This window comes from Muscardinus avellanarius, assembly GCF_963383645.1.
Source record: "Muscardinus avellanarius genome assembly, chromosome: 1".
NCBI classification, from domain to species: Eukaryota; Metazoa; Chordata; class Mammalia; order Rodentia; family Gliridae; genus Muscardinus; species Muscardinus avellanarius.
In genome coordinates, this window is record NC_137786.1 from 76,851,221 (window position 1) to 76,876,591 (window position 25,371).

At 35.8% G+C, this 25,371-nt stretch overlaps 1 protein-coding gene across 1 annotated transcript in view; it reads left to right on the forward strand.

The window, feature by feature from the left end:
• The window catches only part of ADGRV1 (adhesion G protein-coupled receptor V1), a gene marked incomplete at both ends in the record, with an annotated part of 566,633 nt that overhangs the window by 101,391 nt on the left and 439,871 nt on the right, over window positions 1–25,371 (forward strand). The window contains 9 exons of the mRNA XM_080707128.1: window positions 2,091–2,171; window positions 3,748–3,887; window positions 6,080–6,689; window positions 9,493–9,708; window positions 11,491–11,706; window positions 12,918–13,162; window positions 14,329–14,510; window positions 15,244–16,058; window positions 22,514–22,723. Coding sequence (XP_080563254.1) covers window positions 2,091–2,171; window positions 3,748–3,887; window positions 6,080–6,689; window positions 9,493–9,708; window positions 11,491–11,706; window positions 12,918–13,162; window positions 14,329–14,510; window positions 15,244–16,058; window positions 22,514–22,723 — 2,715 coding nt within the window. The remainder of the gene's footprint in view (window positions 1–2,090; window positions 2,172–3,747; window positions 3,888–6,079; window positions 6,690–9,492; window positions 9,709–11,490; window positions 11,707–12,917; window positions 13,163–14,328; window positions 14,511–15,243; window positions 16,059–22,513; window positions 22,724–25,371) is intronic.

Here is a 25,371-nt window from a genome sequence, read left to right on the forward strand (position 1 = left end):
AAAGGAGAGACTGCATAGAACAAATATATTAAAATTGTGTTTTGTATAAATGGGGATTTTAAGATGTTTGCAAAATCTCCATTTCCTTTGTTCCCAAAGCCCATGTAAAAGTAGGAGAGATGGAGCCAGTGCTTAGGAGCAGGGCAGTGATTAAATAAACACTACTACAGCTTGGTGGACAGACAGTACCATAAAAATGTGCTAGATGACCTCTCTGAAAAGTGGCATGTAAAAATATCGGCTTCGCTAATCTTCAAATCATTATTTTTCATGGCAGTACCTTAATTATTAAGAAGTCTATCATAAAATATTTGAAAAGTTGCTCTTTCTATTACTCAGAGGTAAAAAAAAAACCCTCATGTAACAGAAAGAAAAAATGTTAGTTGACCATTACTCAATGCTGATTAATAATGGAGCATCAAATATGTATTTTTTAAGTGTTGGGGATTGAACCCAGGAACTTGCACATGCTAGGCAAGAACTCTAACACTGAGCCTGGCACCAAACATCAATCATTCTTGAGATATTTGTGATCATATTCATACTTGTGATTTTATGTGGAAACCTTTTTCCAGATCTCTAGAATATGCACTACTGCAGCCTAAAAAAATTATATATGGGTTCTCACTTGACAGCCAATCTTAAAGTTTCTTAGTAAGCAGTAGTGTCAGAGGATCTAAGTTTTTTCTCAGTGAATTGAGATTGGAAGAAGAGGAATTAAGCAAAGATTTCCACCCCAGGACTCATACCTAGCCACTGCCTAAGATATGAAATAGCTTGGAGAGCTGAATTTGTTTGACTATCAAGAGAGGACCCCTTACTCTAGTTTTGTCTCTGAAACTGATTCTATGTAAGGTAGCTACATCCAGAATAGACATTTTATGCTATTTATAAAGAGGTGTTGGACTTCACACATCTTTCTCATGACTTCCAGATAAGATGGGAGCAAGGCTGTTTACCAGATAGTTGCTAGAAATCCATTTTGCCTCAAGTCTCTAAAATGATTTTAGATTTTGAGTGCCATAAATCCTCATGTCTGTTATATTCACATCCTATTGAGAGAAAAAGCAAAGATCAGAGCTGTTCTTAAACCAGCTTGTCAATCAAGGCCGCATGTGTATATGGATAGAAGCATGTGTGTGTGGATGTGGCTTTGCTTTTCTGACTGTTTTTTCGTATCATCACTGCCCTTCCCTTCTCTTTTGTTTGTAAACATGGGACAAAAATAATGGTTGAAGTATAAGATGTATTGGATGCAAAAGTCTAACTACTTTGTCTTTGTTATAGTCTTTTTATAGTGTCAGGGTATTTTACAAGCGTTATAATATCAGTTGTTTTTCATTATGTTATTTTATAGTTACAACATTTCTGTAAAGGCAGCACTTTTTGTAGGCGAGAAATTAGAGACAGCAAGTTTAGTGTCCTGCTGACATTTTTACAGCTGGTGTCTCTCACAGTAGGGCTGAAGTAGAACTTTTGACTGCTATCTAGGGCTCCTTCCACAGTGTCAGTGGCAAGAGGGTGATCAAGTGTGAAAATGGTAAATGCGGGTGGTGTTTGAATTTGTAAATAGAGGAAATAGATGTGTTTCCCTAATTTTGAGCTGATGGTTGTGAGGGGGAAGGTGACTGTCACAGGCACAGATGCCCAAGTATATGATTGAATATATACTTATATATTTTTGAAATGTTTAAAATGTTAGGAAACAATTTATATTGCTGTAAAAGGATAAAACTAAAGGATGATGTGTGCATTATGCCTCCACCATCTTGTACCTCACAAAAATGTATAAAAACAATGTACCAATAAAAAATTTAAAAATAATTAAAATAGTTGGAAATGGGAAATACCAATATCAGTTTACATGGAGTATTTCCTGAAATGATGAATGATATCTGGAAATTTAATAGCTTGCCTGGTGTTACAGTATTATCATTTGAACAATCTTCTTACTGTGGAAGAATTTATGTCCTCAAATGAATATTACTTTATTTTTTTCTCTTTGCTTAATATGTTCTAAGAGCTCTTCATTTTCTCATTGTGTCCATATGTGTTGTGTGGGTTGTGTCTCTGTGTGTCTCTTTGTGAAGTGACTGAGCTCTTTAGGGTTGATGGCAGTGGTAGTGGTGATGGGGACCTGGAATTCTTCTTTCCAACTATTCACAAACATGGTAAGCAGCTGTTTCTCAGGCCTTTTATATATTTGTATTTTAACTCCTCATTTTAAAAACAATGATGCTAACCACTTTTCTTTTTTTCTGTTCTGGGAATGAAACCCAGGTTCTCGGGCATAGTAGGCAAATACTTTATCACTAAGCTGCATCTCCAGCCCTTTTAAATTTTTACTTAGAGATTTTTTGAGACAGGGTCTTGCTAAGTTGTCCAGACTGGCTTTGAACTTGTGAGTCTCCTGCCTTAGCCTTTTGACTAGCTGGGATTATAGGCATGTGCCACCATGCCTGACAGTACTACTTGTTGGTAGCTACTATGTGTAGGTCCTTTACATATTTTATCTCATTAACCATCATAACAACTTCACGAAGTACTATTTGCTCTAGGTTATAGTTCCCCAGATAGAAAGTGATGGATTCAGAATGGCAACCTGTCTGCCTCCCATGTCTAGGCTCCCCCTCTCTGTATGAACGTAACCCAATGCCTGCTTCTGATGGGGTAGGAATGTTGCTTGAATGTCATTTAAAAATGATTGTTGAAAAACATTTTACATAGTTTTGAATACCATAAAGAGATAAACAGAACATTTGTATTTTCATATTAAATGTATTATATTTGCTTTATGTAACAAAAGAACCATGCCCTTCATTTAGTTAAAATTAATGACAAAAAGAAATTAGATGGAAAATAAAAAGGGAAAATATGTTGCCATTTATTTGGGGAATATTGAAAAGAAGATGCTTTTTGAAGTAGATTCATATGCAAACATGATTCAGCTTTTTATCTCAACTTTTTTTTTAATGTGTCAAGAGACTATTTAGAATGCTTGCATCTTGAAAGATAGCACTTTCTAATCCTCAAATATTTCTTTTTCTGTCAGGTTTTATATATCAGTGTCTGAACTCGTGTTTCTATCCTTATTTCTAACTTCCATCAATGTCTCATGTACCTGCTGCATTTAATTACTCTTATTTTTAAGATTGTTTATTTTTATTTACAGATGCTAATAAAACATAAAAACTGAACATATTTATTAGGAAAACACACTAAATGCTTTTCTAGACCTTAGTATGGGCTATTTGGGATCAGAAGGAATATATAAATAATATCTTAATATGATGTGAAAAGTAGACCAATTCGAATTAATGCACATCGGCAAACAAGAATCTGTTCCATCCCATTGACAAAAATCATAGGGAAACTACTGTTTCATAAAGTTTAGATCATTTGGCTCATGTTCTTTTGAGGTCAATAAAGGTCGTGAGAGACCTTCCTCACTTACTCTGTGTGGAAGAATGTTTTCTTTCATAGAGTAGAAAAAGAAAAAAACAAGTTTTCCTTATTCATCTCCAACTGCTTATGCAGCGCTTGTGTGTCTACTTCGGTGCCAAAGGTCATAAAAACATGAATATGTGTGGCAACCATTTGTGTCTGCCTTTCTTTCTAAAACAAATTAGAATGTACTCAATGAATGGAATGGCTCTTTTCATAAAGATGTTTCTTGGCTTTTCCTGTGGTTTGTTAATTACTGATTAACATTTTTTTTTTGCTGTTTGTTGGAATCTGTTCATGCAGCCAGTCTAGGAGTGGCTTCTCAGATTCTAGTGACAATTGCAGCCTCTGACCATGCTCATGGAGTGTTTGAATTCAGCCCCGAGTCCCTCTTTGTCAATGGAACTGAACCAGAAGATGGTTTCAACATTGTTATATTAAAAGTGAGTACTTTTTCTCCTCCATTTCTAGACACTTTTTTTTTTTTTAGAAAATTGCTTTGTTGTTTTTGAAGGTGTGTTTTATGTTTTTTTTTTTTTTCCTGTGTAGGTGGAAATAAATGAGTATATTGGTGCAAACAGTACAATTTGTCAATTAGATAGTGATCTGGTGTTAGTGTTTTTGTTTTTTAATTTTGCCTATGTATTTCTTTTATTATTCTGAGGATTCTTGACCCTTTAAAGAATATAATGGAGCCATACCATAAGTATTTATCTTGTACAGATTTTTGTTAGTAGAGATAAGGCTGTGGTAACAAACATCTTCAGAATCACAATGGCTTGGTCCCGTGAGTTTTTCACTTGTCATAATATATCTAACCTAAACTGGAAAGGGACTCTGATCATCAGTCACGCTAGTAACGAAGCATTACACATACAACATCTCAACAGATATTTTTTATCTTCATAAAAGAAAACAGAAAAATATAGGTGTTTAGAACTACATAGTAGCCTTACAGATTCTTTCTGGAATCATTTTATATAATTTCTACCTAATTTCTATGATCAGAGCAAATAGCATGGCCATACCTAATGTCAGGGGGTGAAGTGTGGTTTTATTCAGTCTCTCCCCCAGAAGGCTGGAAAAATCCAAAACATTTGTGAACAGCAATGATAATAATAGCTCTAGTTGGTGTGCGTGGGTGTTTCTTCTGCTTTGTTCCAACAGAAACTAAGGATTGTATTGTTCAGTGACTCAGAGAAGCTAGAAGCTTGCTCAGCTTCCTCAGCTTTTAAACAAATAATGAAGTAAGATAACTGAAACATACCTTTTGATACTCTTATGGCAGGTTGGCAATGAATCACTTGAAATTAATTGAACATGTTTAGAAAGAGTAACTACACAGGAAAGAAAAAAGAAATTAAGAGATTAGATAATCACATTATTATAAAATTATTGTCCCAAACTTTTTTTTTTTTTTGTAGTACTGGGGATGGATCCCAGGGGCATTCTATCTCTGAGCTATATCACCAGCCCTATTTTTTTCTTTATTTTGAAACAGGGTATCACTGAGTTGAAAAGGCCTCACTAAATAGTAGCTGAGGTCATCTGTGAACCGTGATTCTCCTATCTCAGCCTCCCAAATGCTGACATTATAAACATGCACCACCATGCCCACCCAACTTCTAGTTTTGGAGATCATATTTTAAGTTCAAATAAAATTTATTCCTGAAGTTGGACATGGTGGCCCACTTCTATAATCCCAGCTACTCAGGAGGCTGAGGCAAGGGGGATTGCAAGTTGAAGGCCAGCCTGGACAATTTAGGGAGGCCGTGACTCAAAAATAAGACAAAGTGGGTTTCGGGTATATAGCTCAGCAGTAGAGTGCCAAAGAGAGTAGGTTTCATTTTTAGCACCAAGAAAAAAAAATCTTGGAAATAATAATCTGGGCCTTATTTGGAATAATTATTAAGCTTTTCATTTTTCTTACTATATCCAAAAAGCATTTTTCCTTATTAATTGTATTTTATTAAACCTTGGGCCAAATATATTTTTGGTGATTTGTTGTATATATGAAAAATAAAGGAGATATGATTTCTTTTAAAGTGAATTTTATGCTATTGTTTCAGAAAAAAATCACCTAAACCTTATAATGAGATATGCATAATTTTTTGTAGCAAATATAAGCATTTTATGAGTATGCCTAATTAACTAATTACTGATATAATTTTTTTATCCAATTGTGATTTCTTGTGATAATCACTTTTTTTTTTTTTTTTTTTTTTGCGGGTCTGGGAATGGAACCCAGCGGTATTTGACCTCCGAGCTACACCCCCTGCCCTATTTTTTATTCTTTATTTTGAAACCAGGTCTCAGTGAGTTGCAGAGGGCCTCACTAAGTAGCTGAGGCTGTCTGAGAACCTCAGTCCTTTGGTCTCAGCCTCCCGAATGCTGGGATTACAAGTGTGCGCCACCACGCCTGGCTGATAATCACTTCTTAAATTAAACCCTCCATTTGTAAGACTCTTGGGGGTTGTCAAGGAGGTGCCATACATAGTCCCTGCCTTCAATAATCTTATAACCTTGACAACTTATATAAGTAAAATAAAATTTTGTTGTGCTACTCTCTTTATGTACTTAGAAATGTCTGAGTCAATCTCTTTTTTGAAACATCTCAACATTAAACCTCTTGCAGGTTGTGAGGAGTCATGGGACATTATCTCGAGTGACCCTGTGTTGGAGCATTGACTCGGATCCTGATGGGGATCTTGCCTTTACCTCTGGGAACATCACTTTTGAGATTGGGCAGACAAGTGCCCACATCACAGTGGAAATATTGCCAGATGAAGATCCAGAACTGGATAAGGAATTCTCTGTGTCTATCCTCAGCGTCTCCAGTGGTTCTCTGGGTGTACACACTAATGCCACATTAACAGTTTTGGCTAGTGATGATCCTTATGGGGTATTTATTTTTTCTGAGAAAAATAGACCTATTGAAGTTGAGGAAGCAACCCAGAATGTCACATTATCAATAGTGAGGTTGAAAGGCCTAATGGGAAAAGTCATGGTCTCATATGCTACAGTAGATGATATGGAGAAACCACCTTATTTCCCCCCCAGTTTAGCCAGAGCGACTCAGGGAAGAGACTATATATCAGCTTCTGGATTTGCTTTCTTTGGAGCTAATCAGAGTGAAGCCACAGTGACTATTTCAATTTTGGATGATGATGAACCAGAAAGGTCAGAGTCTGTGTTTATTGAACTTCTCCATTCTACTTTAATAGAGAAAGTACAGCGTCGCCCAAGTAAGTATGCATTAGTGTGTTGTCATTATCAGAGATCAGAATTTTAAAATGGTATGTTACTGTCACTGTGAACTACGTTATGATGTGAGATTGCAATGCGCCACTTAAAAATAATCAAATGGAATTGGGGTATAATCGAAAATTCTATAAAAATAGTAAACTAACTTTGAATGAATCATCATAAAATGTCTATCTGTACAACAACTGAAAGTGGGATTCATTATTTCTTACAAATATGTTTTAACAGTTAGCTATATCTGCAGAGTATATTTTAGAAGCATCAGTATAATCTGTGTGTAACTGACCTATAGTACTATTATTAGATTGGAGCTTCAAAACATTCTGGAATCAATCTGGGGAATTAAGGAATAGTCCTAGTACCAAGAGCCTTATTCTCTTTCATCTGAACCTCCTCTGGAAGATTCTCTAACCAACCAAAGGTCTTTGTGGCAAGAAACATGTGTAAGGGGAGGGAAAAGGGCTGTAACAGTAAGAACTTATGTAGAATTACATAGCTTAAAATATAAAATTCCAAGACCTAAAATTGACTATGTTCTGCTATATGGGTCAAGATTACTCACAAGTCATTTTCTTCACCTCACTGTAACGTTGGGTGAAGATGTTATATTGAGTGTGCGACATTCTTACTCACAATGAAAGTGATTTTAGTGCATGGTTAGAAAAGGAAATTTGCAGTTGCTAACATTAAAGTTTCAGACCATAGTCAAGGCTTAAAATTTTCACACAATATCCCTTACTTACTTTTTTAAAGCTAGGTTTAGAATCAGTTAAAAGAGAAAACAAGTTAAAATAACCCCAATAAGTAGTCTTATTCAGTAAGAATTAGAAAAAGCCACCTGTTTTTCAAGTAACTTAATTTATTGAAAGAGGAATAAAACCAAAAAAAAGTGGTGCACATAACAGTGGTTAGGAGCTGTGCGTGTTGGTGTCAGATAACATATTCACTGTATAGTAATAAGCTGTTGGACATATCTTTTAAAGCCTCACTTTACTTATCTGTAATATAGATAAAATGATAGAGATTAAATGTGATAATACATGTAAAAATTAAGTATTTGGCACATGGTGGATATTCAATAGCTATAAGCAACTATTATTAATAAAATAGCATACACAGAACATCAATGTGCTTTGAGATGAGAGAAACAATAGATGTGTATTTTATATTGTATATGTCCCCCAAACCAAGCAATATTCTTGGGACCATTCAGAATATCCAAGATGTAAAATAAAAATTAGGTTCAAATTTATGTGATAGTGGCTCAAATTTTAATAGGCAAAGCTAACATAGGGCCTGTTTAGATCTTTCCTCTACTATGAATGAAATCATTACATTGCATGCATGAGAAGAGCAGTGTGAGACTGGTTTTCAGCACCTGCATAAGGGGGCCCCAGCATGGATAGCCTCAGGAGTTACACTTGCTTTGGTGAGGAATAAGTATGAGGCAAACCCTTATAGTATGCCTCTTGAGTATGTCTAACAGGTGCTCATATAAGCCCTTAGATAATTCCATCAACTTCTTTGTGCCTCTGATTCCTCATCTGCCAAGCTATCTATCTATAATCTATCATCTATCTATCTATAAACAGATAAATGGATAAAAATGCAGTATGCAGACACAGTGGAATATTATTCAGCTATAGGAAATGATATGCACTGGGCGTGTTGGCTCATGCTTGTAATCCCCTCGCTTGGGAGGCGGAGACAGGAGAATCATGCAGGTTTGAAGCCAGCCACACTGGCTTAAAAGACCCTGTTTCTAAAATTTAAAAAAAGTACAAAATAGGTCTGGGAGTGTAGCCCAGAGGTAGAAGGGCTTCCAGGAACCCCAGTACCACCAAAAAAAAAAAAAAAAAAAAAAAAAAAAAAAAAAAAAGAAATCCAGTTATTTGTGGCAAAATGAATGGAACCGGAGGATATTAACATAAACGAAATAAGTCAGATACAGAAAGATAATTACTGCATATTCTCACTCATATGTAGAAGCTAAGAAGATTGATCTGAAAGAAGAAAGTAGAATGGTTATTACTAGCGGCTAGGCAGGGTAGTGGAGAGAGAAGGGAGAGGGGTGTTGGATAATAGGTACCCAAATACAATTAGATAGGAGGAATAAGTTCTAGCACAGTAGGATGATTATAGTTTGTAGCTATTTTTTGAGCTCAAGGAACTAAATTACTTTTCTACTCAGTTTTGTAACTGAAATACTAGCCTGATACCATAAATACTGTAATGAATGGCATGATGCTGAGCTAATTAGAAGGGCATAATTCTGCAGGTTCATTATTACCTGTTATTATATAAATTGTGATTAATTATGTTTCAATCAATTTTTTCCATTTTGATAACTTTCCAATACTTATCAAAAATATTCCTGCAGAGTAACTATTTCTTTGCCAAGATTTTATAATAAAAAATAATCTTCCTAGAATTTACATTCTACAGGAGAGTAAGGACTTTCTATTTATTTTTACATACCGAATGTTTAGACTAATGGTGGTTCATATACATATTTAAATCTTTTAACGTATAAATAGCAGAGAGAAGTTGTCACAAATGAAAAGCCCCGCCCGCCGGGTGTAGAGGTGCTCGCTTGTAATCCAAGTACTTGAGAGGGCTGAGACAAGACGACTGCAGGTTTGCAGCCAACCTCAGCAACTTAGATCATCTACAACTTTATGAAATCCTGTTTCAAAATAAAAAAATGTGGCTGAGTTTCAAAAAATTTTTAATGACTTTTAGTTGGTAGAATCACAATATTTTAGCTACTCTTTTGTCTTTCAGTTCTAAATTCTCCACGCCTGGGGCCTAAAGTAGATACCATTGCCCATCTCATTATCCTTGCCAACGACGATGCATTTGGAATTCTTCAGCTCTCAGCGCCAATTGTTCGAGTGGCAGAGAATCACGTTGGACCCATTATCAATGTGACCAGAACAGGGGGAGCATTTGCAGATGTTTCCGTGAAGTTTAAAGCTGTGCCAATAACTGCCGTAGCTGGTAAGGGGAGACACTTAGGAGCAGGGAAGTATTTTAGGGGGACATATGTCCTTGAGAACAAAGCTATTCATAGATGCAGTTAGGAAAATCAACTAGAAAGCAATGATACTTTTCTATTTGTTTAGAGACATATCTAAAGTTTTTATATATCTTTGACACTGAAGTTGTAGAATTCATGAAAACTGATGGTAAAAGTGTATATACATTCAATTGCTGTAGTGACCAAAATATACACAAAACAATGCAAAGTAAACTAAGGGCAGAATTGGTTGCCTTTGGGTGTACTTATTTGTTTTTGAAAGGGATTCTTGTGTAAATGACTATTGAGGAATGCAGGGGAAAAATGAGCAGCCATTGATTTTGGTGCTTAGCAGCCTTGTCTACAGATCCCTTTATCTTGCTTATTTATTAATGAACATTAAAAAGGCAATGAATGGCTAGCATAGGTTATTTTATGCATAGAAATGGTTTCACTGCCAAATGCAAACAGTAGAAGACTGCCTTCATTAGTAATGGAGTTGCAGCATTTGGGGGGAAGTTTGCTTAACAGCAACTCGGAGTCTAGAATTATGTTTTTCACTTGAATGAATAAGAGTGTGAATGAATGGGCTATCATGACTCGTAAAAAATAATAATCTGGACATGATCCTTGCTTAAAAAGACAAGAAATCAGGCTCACCTAATTTGTGCACATTTGAGGGTGAGTGCTCTTAGGAATGCCCGTCTGTGTCTAGATGGCTGGTACATTCACAAGTGTTGGGGGTCAGTTAGTGTTAAGCAATTATTCCTTAGGCTCCTTAAGTAGCATCCTTCTTTTTCCTATTTATGGTTTGATGAGAAACTGTCGGGATCCAGCCGAACAGCTGGCGGGGTTTGACGAGATGATAAGTACCGACGACTCGAACACAAACCCATGAGCCGGGAGTCAAGTCAAGCAAGATCTCATTTATTTCTCTCCAAGCAATCATATATATAGCACCAAACCACGAGGGGAATTCCCATGAGAAATAGCCTAGCCTATCCGGGATAAAGATCACTAGCACATAGTTCACGGCCAATCCCAGGCCAGTACATGAGCCATTCATGTGTGCAGAAAGCTCCTTTAAAGGTAGAAAGGGAAAAACCGCTCAGTCTCCCCACCCATAATGAATGGGGAAACCACGCCTTTGTAGCATCCTCCAGGCGCCATCTTTAGCCCATTTTTTGCTGAATCACTTTACTTAAAGTTTTGCTTTAGGCTGTAGGCCGCTCAGGCCGAGGAAGGCTGCATCTCCTTAGGCGCTGTATGGACACACCCCATCAAGAAACAAAGCTCTTACCTCCCTGAGCAGTACTCAGAAGCTACTTGTAATCCAACTTTGTGGGAAACTCTATCATTTCCAGCTGTGCCATTGAGGATGCTAACATGATTCATCTGTACAACTGTATAATCCATCTTCCAAGTAAAATTAGAATTCTATTTCTATTCTTGTTCTGAGAATATTGTACATAACTTTTCTATAGATAAGGAATAATCTCTCTCATCTATCTTTCTGAAAGTGAAGGAATAAATTTCAAATACACTGAGGAAGTCTTTTCCATTATCTTGTGATTTTATCAAATCCATATTTTTATAGTTTTAGAATTAAAAGTTTACTTGTGTGGAATAAATGTAATTCATAGCCTCAAACATGTCTCTCTGAGCATATCCATAAAATTTGATTCTCAATAGTCTTTCCCTAGTATATGTGGTCTTGTCATATTTTGGAATTGGTGCTAACAGTTTGCTCTTGGTCTTTGCAGGTGAAGATTATAGTATAGCTTCATCAGATGTGGTCTTGCTAGAAGGGGAAACCAGTAAAGCTGTGCCAATATACATCATTAACGACATCTACCCTGAGCTGGATGAATCTTTTCTTGTGCAGCTTCTGAATGAAACAACAGGAGGAGCCAAATTAGGGACGCTGACAGAGGCGGTCATTATCATCGAGGCTTCAGATGACCCCTATGGATTATTTGGTAATCAGACTCATTTGTGTCTGTCTTTGCTTCTCTGTAGAGGTCATAGATACTGACATTTTCTTTATTTGTAGAGACTCAGAATTGATTTGATCAAGTATTCTTTTTAAGTAACTATTACTGAAACATAGGAATCTATGCAGAATAACTGGCAGTGAATAGTGGTTATTTTATTTTATTTTAAGAAGGAATAAATTATTTTATTTATTTTTTATTTTTATTTATAAGTGGAACATATTGAAAATGGTGTACATTTAGATAGTGCTTTGTGCCCTTTCCCCTCCCATTTCCCTTCCCCCTTCCAATAAAGAATGCCCAGGTTAACCATGTTATATTTATACTATTACACATATTTGTATGTAGCTCCTCCATTGAACAACCTCAGCTTTCTTCCTCTCCTATCCTTCCGTTCAAGCTTTGCTGAGATTTCCCCTCCTTCATCTGGAATCCCTCTGGTATTACCACTACTTCCTAGCTTGGGCATATTAGAGAAAACATATGTCCCTTCTCTTTCTGTGCTTGACTAGTCTCACTTAATATAATGTTCTCCCTTTCCTCCCATCTTTTTGCAAATGCTACTATTTTATTCTTTATAGCTGAATAGAATTCCATTGTGTGTTTTTCCCATAATTTTGCAATCCATTCATCTGTTGATGGAGATAAAGAAAGTAAATCACCTTTTAATACAGAGATGAAAAATAAAAAATTCTTTGGTTTGGATTTGGTTTCTAGGTGTGTTTTGAGAATCTTCTGTAGTTCTTTAAAATAATTATTTGAACTTTAAGAAATTACTACTCAGATGTAGACTTCTGGGCTCTCTTGATAAGTAGGAAAATCTGAGAACAGCAAAGCCCGCTTTCCCGCATAGGATCAGCTATGAGAGCAAAATAGCAACCACCCGTGAGGACCAGGCTGGCCCTGTGCAGATTGCTACACAACCTGCTAGATTTATTTTCTCATCTCTGGTACATCCCTGACCCCTACAGAATTCTGAGTTTATGATTTCTGTGTTTATCACAGTAAAGATAATTTTGAAATTTTGACAAACCAGACCAAGTTGTATCATAGCATGCTACTCTGATTTTGTGGGGTATAGCTACTCAGATTGCTTCAGAGAGAAAGAATCCAGTATAGAAGGGCGCATGATTAATTCCATGTTAACTCAGGTTTATTTTGTATTTGAAACCAACTCTTCAATGTCTGCCCTCCAGGTTTTCAGATTACTAAACTTACTGTAGAGGAACCTGAGTTTAACTCAGTGAAGGTAAACCTGCCAATAATTCGCAATTCTGGGACACTTGGCAATGTTACTGTTCAGTGGGTTGCCACCATTAATGGACAGCTTGCTACTGGCGACCTGCGAGTTGTCTCAGGTAATGTGACCTTTGCCCCTGGGGAAACCATTCAAACCTTGTTGTTAGAGGTCCTGGCTGACGACGTTCCGGAGATCGAAGAGGTGAGAGGAATGGCTAGTATAGAATTGTGCCTGTAAATTGTGCCTTGTCTTAGAGTGACTAGAGCAGATTACTGTTACTGTGACAGAGAGGATGTCAGATAAACTATTTCTGCAAGAGTGTTCAAAATATAGTAGTGTGAAAGTGATTCTTAAAAATAACAAAATCAGGAATAGTCTAGAAATAGATTGTGTATATGTATGTTAGTTTACTAGTATAAGATTTGTGTGTGTGTGTGCAATTACATTGTGTTTTTCAACATTTCGGTTACTGGTTAAATATATACATCGGTTATAATTTTGTTATACTTGTTTTATATAAACTCTTAATTTATATTTATGGTCTCATTTGGCTTGAGTGTGAGCCAATCTTATTTAAGTGTAGATTTAATTTTCCATTCATTTATTCCTCATTTTTGAAAATTTAATATATAATATATAATCGAGAAACATTTTCTGTTATTTATTTTCATGATGTAGAAGAAAAGTAGTTAATGTGAGAAAGTTGATTCATTACAAATTTATTGTCTGAATATAATTTTATCTTATAAAATTCAAGTATTACTAAAGTCCAGAACTCATAAAATTACTTTTATTAGCATTTATTCTTTAATAGTTCAAATTTTTATAAGTCCATAAAACTTCTTTCAGATGCTAATTGCATCATTATTCAATTCTAAAATACTATTTATTAATACCTACAAAACATATCTGTTTTCTTCTTCTAAACTGAGGTGGCATTATAGTATGTTTTTCCTTTTAAGTTTTATCAGAGAATTTTCACTTAATGTAGGAAATAAAATCTAATAGATTAAATTTCCACTAAAATGTATATGTACTATTTTCTCTAAGTAAAAAGGTATAAGGTTATAAAAGTTATAATAAACATGAATAGGAATCTTAAATTTGATTCACATGATTATATAACTGAACATTAAGGAATTTAAACAGTCCATATTTCTCATGTATAATTATTTCCTATTATTAAGTTGAAGATTTTGTTTCATGTTGGGTTTACAAATGTAATTGGGGGAGTGCCTTTGAGTCTACTTATATTGCATTCTATTTTTGTACTTATATGGATATGTTTGATATTTTTCCCCCTGCAACATTCTTATTCTAATTTCAGAACTGGGATGCTGTTAAGGAAGTTTTCACTGTATTTTTAGGTTATCCAAGTACAACTAACTGATGCCTCTGGTGGAGGTACTATTGGGTTAGATCGAGTGGCAAACATTATTATTCCTGCCAATGATAACCCTTATGGTACAGTAGCATTTGTTCAGTCGGTTTACCGTGTTCAAGAGCCTCTGGAAAGAAGTTCCTGTGCTAACATCACTGTCAGGCGAAGGTATATGAGATGGCTGTTTACATCTCTGGGAGTGATGGGTGTTATAGGGGGTGGAGAAGTTGCTTTTATAATTAAATAATTTGGATTTTGTGTTTTTTCTATATTGTAATTTATTTTATAGGTTATTATAATGTGTTAATTGGATCATGCCCATTAACAGAAAGACCCCACCATATTTGCCTGTTGGTGAAATAGATATTAGACTATACACCTATGTGTTCTCTAACCCCAGAATTGTATTGTTTTTATATGTGGTCTGTTCAAATTAGAAATTAGATACACTTTAAATTAAAGAACATTCAAATGCTATTTTAAGAGGCTGATTTCCAGATTCTGTTCAGTAAGCTTCTTCAGAAGTAAAAAACATAAGATCAAGGGTCCTTTTGACAAGTCGTTACATTTCCTCTAAATGTACTGGTCTCATTGTTATCTTGCTTGATAGACAACGATCAATAAAAATGTATTTGTAATTCTGTTTGGAAATTCTGAAATGAACACTATACTCATAGCTTGTTTAAGAATAAGCATTTTGATTGAAAACTAGAAAGGGTTTCTTTCATGAAAAAACAAAATGTTGACAGGCAGCTGTAATTAAGAAGCCTGAATGTGTTTGCACTAGTCTTTTAAACACTCAAAAAAGTGGAAATCACATCAGCAGTACTCTTCTCTAGGTGAAATCCACAGCTTTCCTTGGGTGCTTAACTCATCTTTTAATTGTCCCTCCACCTTGTAGCGGAGGGCACTTTGGTCGGCTGCTGTTGTTCTACAGTACTTCTGATATTGATGTAGTGGCTCTCGCAGCTGCGGAAGGTGAAGATTTGCTGTCCTACTATGAATCGCCAATTCAAGGGGTGCCTGACCCGCTTTGGAGAACTTGGGTGAATGTCTCTGCAGTGGGGGAGCCCCAGTATACCTGTGCCACTCTGTGTCTCAAAGAATATGCTTGCTTAGCATTTTCATTTTCCAGTGCTTTGGAGGGGCCCCAGTGTTTTTGGATGACATCATGGATCAGCCCCACAGCCAACAACATTTCAGACTTCTGGACCTACAGGAAAAACATGACCAGGGTAGCATCTCTTTTCAGTGGTCAGGCTGTGGCTGGTAGTGACTATGAGCCAGTGACAAGACAGTGGGCCACGATGCTGGAAGGTGATGAGTTTGCAAATCTCACAGTTTCTATTCTTCCTGATGATTTTCCAGAGATGGATGAAAGTTTTTTAATTTCTCTTCTTGAAGTTCATCTCATGAACATCACAGCCACTTTAAAAAATCAGCCAACCATAGGACAGCCAAATACTTCTACAGTTGTCATAGCACTAAATGGGGATGCCTTTGGAGTGTTTGTGATCTACAGCATCAGTCCCAACACCTCAGAAGATGGCTCGTTCGTGGAAGTTCAGGAGCAGCCTCTGACCTCCGTGGAGCTGGTGATCCACAGGACGGGAGGCAGCTTAGGGCAGGTGACAGTCGAATGGCGTGTTGTTGGTGGAACAGCTACTGAAGGTTTAGATTTTATAGGTGCTGGAGACATTCTGACCTTTGCTGAAGGTGAGTTTGGTTCTAAATATATTTCACTTTTCCGTAGTAAAGTCATGATAGTTAATTTCAATGTTAATAATCACAACATTTCTCACTTATTGTATATATTCTTGCTAATAGGTAAAAAGTATAGTATGACTTTGAAAAAACAGAACTTAGTTGTTTTATTAATAATTGATAATAAGGCATTGTGGGAGATACCTGTCATCACAGTACTTAAAAGGCTGAGACAAGAGGATTTCAGGTTTGGGGCCAGCCTCAGCAATTTAGTGAGATTATTTTTCAAAATAAATAAAATAGGGATAGGGTGAAACTCAGAGGTAGAGTGCCCCTGGGTTCAATTCCCAGTATCTTACACACACACACACACACACACACACACACACACACACACACACACAAATTGACATGACATATATAAGTTGACATTATTATGTACATAATTTTTTGGTATATTGAAAAAAGGAGATTTTCAAAGAACATTTAAATTTTATCTCTTTATGTGTAATAGTATTGCCTTTAGAGAAACAGAGGCAACTATAAAGCTGGTTCTAATTTTGAAGCGAAGTTACAAGAATGAGCCATGTGACTACAACCAACCTGAGGATAAGAAGCAGTACTACCTAGAAGAACAAGTATATATAAACAGTTTCATATTCTCTAGATGTCAGGACAAATTTTCAGTCAAAATAATTTACAAATAAAAAATAGATTAAACTTTGGTGACCATATTCATATGAAGTTAATCCTAGTGGTAGATTAATTTGTAATATTGCTTTTAGACTTGAGTGGGATTACTATTGAAATTTTTCATAAATAATATACTTACATAATAGATGGTAAAAAAAGTTAGAATTGGGATCAGATTCACTGATACTTTTTCAAAACTAGTTGAATCAGCTGGTAATTAAAATTTAAAAAGTTTATATGTTTAAAATAGTAATTAAGTATGGCAAAATTGTACTGAGTTCTTGTTTAAATTCTGATTTGAACAATTTTAGATACCATAAAGTTTCTTTAACATTGTATTTTTCTGATTGAAAAGGTAATGCATATTCATAAAAATCTTGTAATATACAACAAAATGAAATAAATGTTATTCATAATTCTATATCTTGGAACAAAATATTGTATCTGTTGTTTAACTTTTTAATGTATGTCCTTTATTCAGAAACTGTCTGGGTTTCATAGTACATATACTTTTTGAAAAATAGACTTTTTGAAATATCTAATAGTTGTTATGTTTTAAAGTATATTTTTAAAATAGTAAATTATAATGGTTATTTCCTAGTAAGTGATTTGAGGAATAGTGGAATATAATATACTTGGTAATTGGCAATTTATAATATTTCTTCATGTTTTTTTTTTTTTTGGTGGTACTGGGGTTCCTGGAAACCCTTCTACCTCCGGGCTACACTCCCAGACCTATTTTATACGTTTTATTTGGAAACAGGGTCTCTTAAGCCAGCAGCTGGCTTTGAACCTGCGTGATCCTCCTGTCTCCAGCGGGGATTACAAGCATGCACCACCACACCCGGCTTTTTCTTCCTGTTTTAAAGGGATCAATGATCAAGACTAGCCTCAGCAACTTAGCAAGACTCTCAGCAACCTAGTGAGACCTCATTCAAAACAAAAAATAAAAAAGGAATATGGGTGCATCTTGGAGGTAGAATACCTCTGGGTTCAATCCCCAATACTATACATATACAAAAGAGGGAAGAATGAAAATGTAATGAGAAAGTAGTAGAAATGAAAGTTTAAAGTTATGATTTTCTGGTGCCTTTGGTAAATACAAAGAAAGTTATCACATAGAGAAACAGCATTACATAAATTAGTGTTAGCTTGAATTATCACTTTGGCCTCACACTAAATGGACTATATTTTATAACTAACCTGGATTACTAGATACTGTGTACTCTCATGAGACAGTCTTGCACTGCTCTATTGATTAGAATGCATCAGAATAAAAGAAAAAGAACAAATGTTTAATCTCCTTTTTCTTGCCTTTCCATTTTCTCATCCTTTCCTCTTCTTTCCAGAAAGTGGGAGGAACTAAATAAGGTTCTGTAGATGCAGGAGCAGCATTTACTTTAAGGATGTTTATGGGTCTCCTGTCTACTATTGGGGTCCTAGATCAAAGTACAAAGTAGACCCCTGAGTCCTGATGACTCTTGCCTTCCTTTGACTTCTGCCTGCTTCCTGCATCATCCTGCATTGCCCTGGAAGCTGGGGTTTGATGCTGTCATCTCAAACAGTTATCCAAAGACCCTTATCACCCAAGCTGGTTCTTTTGCTCAGCATCTTCTTTTTGTTCTCCATTTTGACCATGATTCTTTAAGTACTTCTGGCCTTTCAGAAAGATTTTGGGTTGAATACCTTTTTAATTTTTTATTTTATTTTATTTTTTATTGGTGCACTGTATTCATACATCATAGTGGGATACAAACTTTTGTAGACATACATGCACACATCGCCCAGTCAGCCCCCACCCGATCCCCACCCCATTCTCTCCCCATCCCTCCCTCCCATGCTTGGCTTAGTGGTTGACATCTAGTATTATAGCAATTTATCAAAAATTAAAAATGATAATCTCACATAACAGTTTCATTTGTCTGATACCAAGCTTTTGATGACTTAAAGATAACATTTCAATATTTCTTTTTACTTTCTTTCTTACTAGAGAATATTTTTTTTCTATTTTTTTAGGTGAAACTATCATATATTTATATATCTATTTTTCAGGAAAAAAAAATCTATCCTAATATGGAAAATGGACTCTAGATACCCACAACGATCTTGAAAAAGAACAAAGCTAGAAGATATATATTTTCTGATTTCAAACCATATAAAGCTACAATAATTGAAACAGTGTAGTACTATTCTAAAGGCAGATATATAAACGATTGGAGTTAAATAAAAGCCTAGAGCTAAATTCTTCCCTATATTGTCAAGTTATTTTTGACAAGGTTTCCATGAACATTTGGTGGTAGAAATAATAATATTTTAACTAAATATTGTTGAAACATAATAATTACATGGAAAAGAATAAGGTTGGACCCTTACCTAACCCCATATACAAATATTAACTCAAAATAGATAAAAGACCTAAATATAAATCTTAAGACTATAAACTTTTAGGAGAAAATCTGGGTCATAAAACCTCACAACATTGACATTGGCAGTGATTTCTTGGATATGATTTCAATGGCACAGGCAATAGAAGAGTATACAAACTCCCTAAAAAATAAAAAAAAATATTGTATATCCAAAGACAATGTAAACAGAGTTAACAGTTACTAATAGAATGGGATATAATATTTCCAAATGCTATATCTGAAGGTATATTAATATTCCAACTAGAAATCCTAAAAATTAACAACAATAAAGGCAAACAATACCATTTAGAGATAGGTAAAAGACTAACATAAGTAATGAATCTCCACAGATAACCAATCTTAGTTGACTGTTGGATGGAAACTCTTGTTTCTCTGGTTCTGGTGTGTGTTACCTATTTCTTCTTTGTAGTTAATCTCTTTGAGTATTTTCTCTAGTGCTGGTTTTGAAGACATAAATTCCTTCAGTTTCTGTTTGTCGTGGAAGGTTCTTATTTCTCCATCTAATTTGATAGAAAGTTTTGCTGGGTAGGAAATTTTTGGCTGGAAGTTGTTTTCTTTCAGAGTTTGGAATATGTTATTCCAAGCCCTTCTGGCTCTCATGACTTGGTTTGGGAAGTCTGGAGTGATTCTAATTGGTTTGCCTCTGAATGTCACTTTGTTTTTGTTGCCTTTAAGATTCTCTGCTTGGCTTCCACATTGGTCATTTTGACAATTATGTGGCGTGGGGATCCTCTTCTCCGATCCTGTCTAAAGGGAGTTCTATAAGTTTCCTGGACCTGTGTATCAACCTCTTGCTCTATGTTTGGAAATTTTTCTGCTATTACTTCCTTGAAGAGATTGTTGATCCCTTTGATTTCACTTTCTTTTCCCTCCTCTATTCCAATTATTCTTAGGTTAGCTCTCTTAAAATGGGCCCATATTTCTTCAATATCAGATTCCCACTGTCGGATATTTTTTCCTAGATTAGAAACTATGCGTTCATTTTTGGAATGATCATCTTCTAAGAGCGAGATTCTGTTCTCCATGTGGTCTAATCGGTTGTTTGTGCTTTGATTTGAGGCCTTTACTTCATTAATTGCATCCTTTATCTCTTTTTGGCTCTCTCTGAGTTCTTTTCGAAGCACCTCTATTATTTCTACAGTTATTTTCCTGATTTGATCTTCTAGAAATCTCTGATTTTCTGTTTTATCGGGTTCTGATGTTGTGGGGTTGTGAGCATTCATTGCTCCAGTATTATTCCTCTTTCCCATGATTTCGGAAGTTTGTGCCTTCTCTGGGTTCTTCCCTTGGGTCACTATGACTTCACTTAAGGTGTTCTGGATCTCGAGTCAGTAGTATCTCAGACCCCACTACTCCTTTGCTGGGTTGTATCACAGAGTCTCCGACTCAGAGAGTCAATAGAGGCTGCTTTTAGACTGTGGGGGGTGCCAGGTTGCACGTTCTCCTTTGGTGTGATATCTCTGCCACCGCCCCTCCCCCACTGGGTCAAGTCCCAGGGAGTACAGTACTGGGATTTCTCCTTTGTGGCCCGCAATTTGACTCACTGTTCTTGAGTACGCAGATGTAGCTATACTGGATTCTGTGAATTCTCTGCTGCTGCCGTCGGTGGCAATATGGCGCCGCAGTCACGCCCTCGGCCGTGAGGCTGGCGTATTTCTTCTTGGTGTTGATTTCCACTCTGAATCCCTGCGGCGTGTGCTGAGCTCAGCCACTGGGAGCTTTAGATTTTACCTGCGGCGAGAAATCCCACCTGGCTGTTCCGCAGCGGCTCACCTCGGCTTGCTGTAGCCATCCGGTGAAGTTGCCGCTGTCGCCGGCAGTATGGTGCTGCTGCTGCGTCCTTGGGCGTGAGGCCAGTTATCTCCTCTGTGGCTCTGAGCTCTGTTCTCAGTCCACTTTCTCTCTGGAGCCTGGTGATTTTTTTGTTTCTCTGGTGATGGTGTTTTCTGGCTATGAAAGGCGCTGATTTTGTGGTAATGGAGATTGGTTGTTAGCAGGGCTCTTAAGCCCCGCTTTTCTCGGTCGCCATCTTCCTGGAAGTCCTGAATACCTTTTTAAAATGACTCCCAGAAATGCCAGAGTGAGAGAGAGAAAGACTCCACTCTTCTTAAGGTAACTATTTTTAAACAGAGGATGCTTTTGAACTTCTCTCCCTAGCTAGATTATTGTTCTTGAGTAAAGACTAGGATATAAAGCCATGATTCCTTGAAATAATTCTACCCTTTAACTTTTTAACAATTCAAAATGTTCCTCACCATAATCTGCCCACTTAATGAAATTTTACAGTGATACACATCACTTGTTACAGTTTTTATAGTAATGTATATATTACAGTAATATATATAGTTATATATTATATAATATATTATATATAATTATGTAATTATATATAGTAGAATATATAATATATAATATAATATATAATATACAATATATAATCTATATTATAAAATTATAATATAAAATTATAATATATTCATATATGATAAATAATTATATATTGTTTAATATATATTTATCTTTCTTATATCTCTAATATATATAATTTATATCTAATATTATATATATCTTTAATATTATATAATATATATTTTATCTCTATGAAATCTCTATATACAACAAAATACATTTTCTCTCTCTAAATATATATGTATTATATATTTAGATATATATTTAAATATATATATATTAGATATATATATTAGATATATATTTAGAGAGAGATAGAGAGACAGAGTAAGAGTTAAGGTTTGGATACAGCATGCTCCTCTCAATAAGCCCATATGTTAGGCAGGGCAGCAATGTTCACAGATGAACTTGTTGGATTGTGAGGGCTATACCCTTTTGAGTGGATTAATCCATTTTATGGGTGATAATTTGAACTTCTGGGTGGACAGGTAGGATGTAGCTGGAGGAAGTAGGTCATGGGGGATGTGGCTTTGGACTGTATTTCTTCCTGGTCCCTTCTGCCATGAGCGGAACAGTTTCCTCTGCCAAAACCTTCTGCCATGATGCTTCCCTCTTCTGTCAGCCAGCTGACCAGAGAGTACACCTATGAATCCATGAGACAAAATAAACTTTTCTCCTCTAAGTTATTCTTCTCGTCAGGTATTTTGGTCACAGCAATGAAAACTTGACTATTACCTAGATTAGAATATAAAATTTGCTTATAAAGCTGCTAATCCTGCTCACAATACTGAACTAATTATAATGAACTCATATTTTTTAACTTAATTTTTAAAACGGAAGTTATTTGGGAGCATTTCTTAGTTCACAATGTTGGTGTTTTTTTTTTTGTTTTTTTTTTGTCTTTTTACTTTTTTTTGTAATTCCATTAATTTTTTATAGGTGAAACAAAAAAGACAGCCATTTTAACCATTTTGGATGATTCCGATCCTGAGGATGATGAAAGCATCGTAGTTAGTTTGGTGTACACTGAAGGTGGAAGTAGAATTCTGCCCAGCTCCGACACTGTGCGAGTGAACATTCTAGCCAATGACAACGTGGCGGGAATTGTTAGCTTTCAGACCGCTTCCAGATCTGTCATAGGTCATGAAGGTGGGTTCCTTTTTTGGAGCACATTCATTCTCTTTTCCATGGATGCCATTTTTTAAAGCTTCTGGTCTCTTCCTTTCATTATTTGTGGAGCGGTGTGTTTTACTCTGTATAGAACTTATTTGGCAGAGGGCTGCCTAGTGAATGCTTAACTGAATGTGTTAGTCTTGCAGAGTGACTTTGTGCTCCAGCCTGCTACTCCCCATTGGTGTGATTTTAATAGACAAGCCTGGGATGCTCAGCTTTCTCAATTGTTAAATGACAAAACATCATTTACTTCTTAGGTTTCATTGTAAGGATTAAATGAGCTAATAGAGTCCTTAGTGTAGTTCTTTGCAAGAATATTGTATGCTTCTTAATAGCTATACTTATGAAACAATAAAATATTGGTTTTCTGTTAGAAACAAGTAATATAATTAGTAAATGCTTTAGCCTAGAATTTATATTATCTTTGTATGCTTTATGAGCAGAGTGCCAAACTAGAAAAACATACAATGTCCCTTTTTCTTAAAAAGCAATAATTGTCTTAAAACTTTTTAGTATTTTGTGTCATCTATAGACTAATTTTTGTATCAGACATTATAACAATGTTGTTTTGTCTTCGAATAGCTTGTTTTGAGATTTTGAAAAACTCATTTATAGGCTGTTTTACCCACATTGTTTTAAGGAATAAAAAATTATTTCCTTAAATAGTTAAGAAATAAAAAGGATGTAGATTATGTATTTGGATCCCTACTTTACAGAGAAGCAAACAACAACAAAAACTTAGTCGGAGAGATTAAATGATCTGACAAGTTCAAATAGCTGGTTAGTAGCTGTACTGGAAACTGAATGCAGTTTAGTGTGCATTATGTCTCCTTACTGGATATTCCCAACTTACAAGTTTATTGAACTTATGTATATGAATGTTTGAGCCATTTTCTGACATTCTTTATTACTTGTTTAGAACTGTATGTTGTCTAAGCCATAATGGTAAGAATGACTAACAAATTGCTATAAACCTAAAGACAAATAATTAACTATTTAAAATTATCGGTAACAAAATAGAAGTGAAAATCCATAGCCAAAATAGTGAATAATACTGAGAAGAATATTTATGGAATACTTTCTGTGTACCAGTCACTCTCCATCAATTATTTCACTTAATTTTAGCAGCAGTGCTATGAAAGTATAATGGGATTTGCTAGATTTTCACATAAAGAAACTAAATTTGAGATCAGTGGTGGCGTTTAAGGCCCAGCTGTGTTGAACTCCACAGCCCATGTATAGGACACATTGTGAGGAGAGACTTGGTTTTGTTTGTATTTGTATTGGGCACAGAACATGACAGTGCAGGAACTTTGTTTAAATATGTAAAGCAATTTGAGTTGGAAGAGTAATGAATTTGAGTAGTATTATCTGTATGGAAGAGAAGGAATTTGGTCAGAGAATCTAACTATATCTCAGGATAGAGACAAAAGTTGGATTTTTAGAGATGATAGTTAAAATCAGGGAAACAAAATCCTTGTGGAAGAGAAGAAAAGAAAGTTATCAAGGATGGAACCATGCAGAATATCAGGCTAAGTGGCCAGGAAAGGAAAGAGACCTTCGAGCTTCGAGAAAAGAGAGTCAGAAGAAACCAGGGAGAAATTGTACTTTCATCAGTTACCAGAAAGAGGTAACCAGTGGATCTCATAGGAACATGGCCATCAAGCGGACTACGTTTCCAAAAGGGCTGGGAAAAACAAAAATGCAAACCCAGTAGCAGCTGCAGTGGGATTTAATGAGACTTGGGGATAGAAAACAGATATATAAGAATGACTAAGGGACAGAGTGGCCACTAGGGAGTGGGGTGCTTGGCACTGTTCACAAACTTCTGGTCTATGCCAAGATGAGATCAGAAACTTCTATACCAATTTCATTATGCTATGCTATCTAAAACCAGTACCTGTGCTGCACGCGTGCTCTTTTGCTCTGTAACTTATACATTCATTCAATTTATTGTGTTATACAAAAGTGTCATTCTATGATGGATTAAACAAAGCAAACAAAAGCAAACAAGCCCTTGTCCTTCATGGCATAATGAGAAGCACTGTCCGTTGGCCATGAGAACAAGGAAAGGGAAAATATAAGAGAAAATAAGATTAGATAGGAGTGTCTTGGATTTACTTTTATTTTGTTGAAGAGGTACAGGGAAAGAAAATCCTGTATAGGAAGAGATCCAGGAGTTGGCGATATGAAGCTATAAGTATCATCAGGGACCAGGAAGAGTTAGACTAAATTTAAGAGGGGACTTAGAGCTAGAGTAGGCATGAGCTTTGCAGTGGTAAGAATGATGGAATTTTATTTTTAAGAAATTCAAAATAATATGAATGTCTGGCTTAAACTTAGATTTTTTTTTTTTTTTTTTTTTTGGTGGTACTTGGGTTCCTGGAAGTCCTTCTACCTTCGGGCTACACTCCCAGACCTATTTTATTATTTTATTTATTTATTTGTGTGTGTGTGTGTGTGTGTGCAGGCCTGGCGATGGAACCCAGGGGCATTTGACCTCCGAGCTACACCCCCTGCCCTATTTTTTATTCTTTATTTTGAAACCGGGTCTCACTGAGTTGCAGAGGGTCTCACTAAGTAGCTGAGGCTGTCCACGAACCGCGATTCTACAGGTCTCAGCC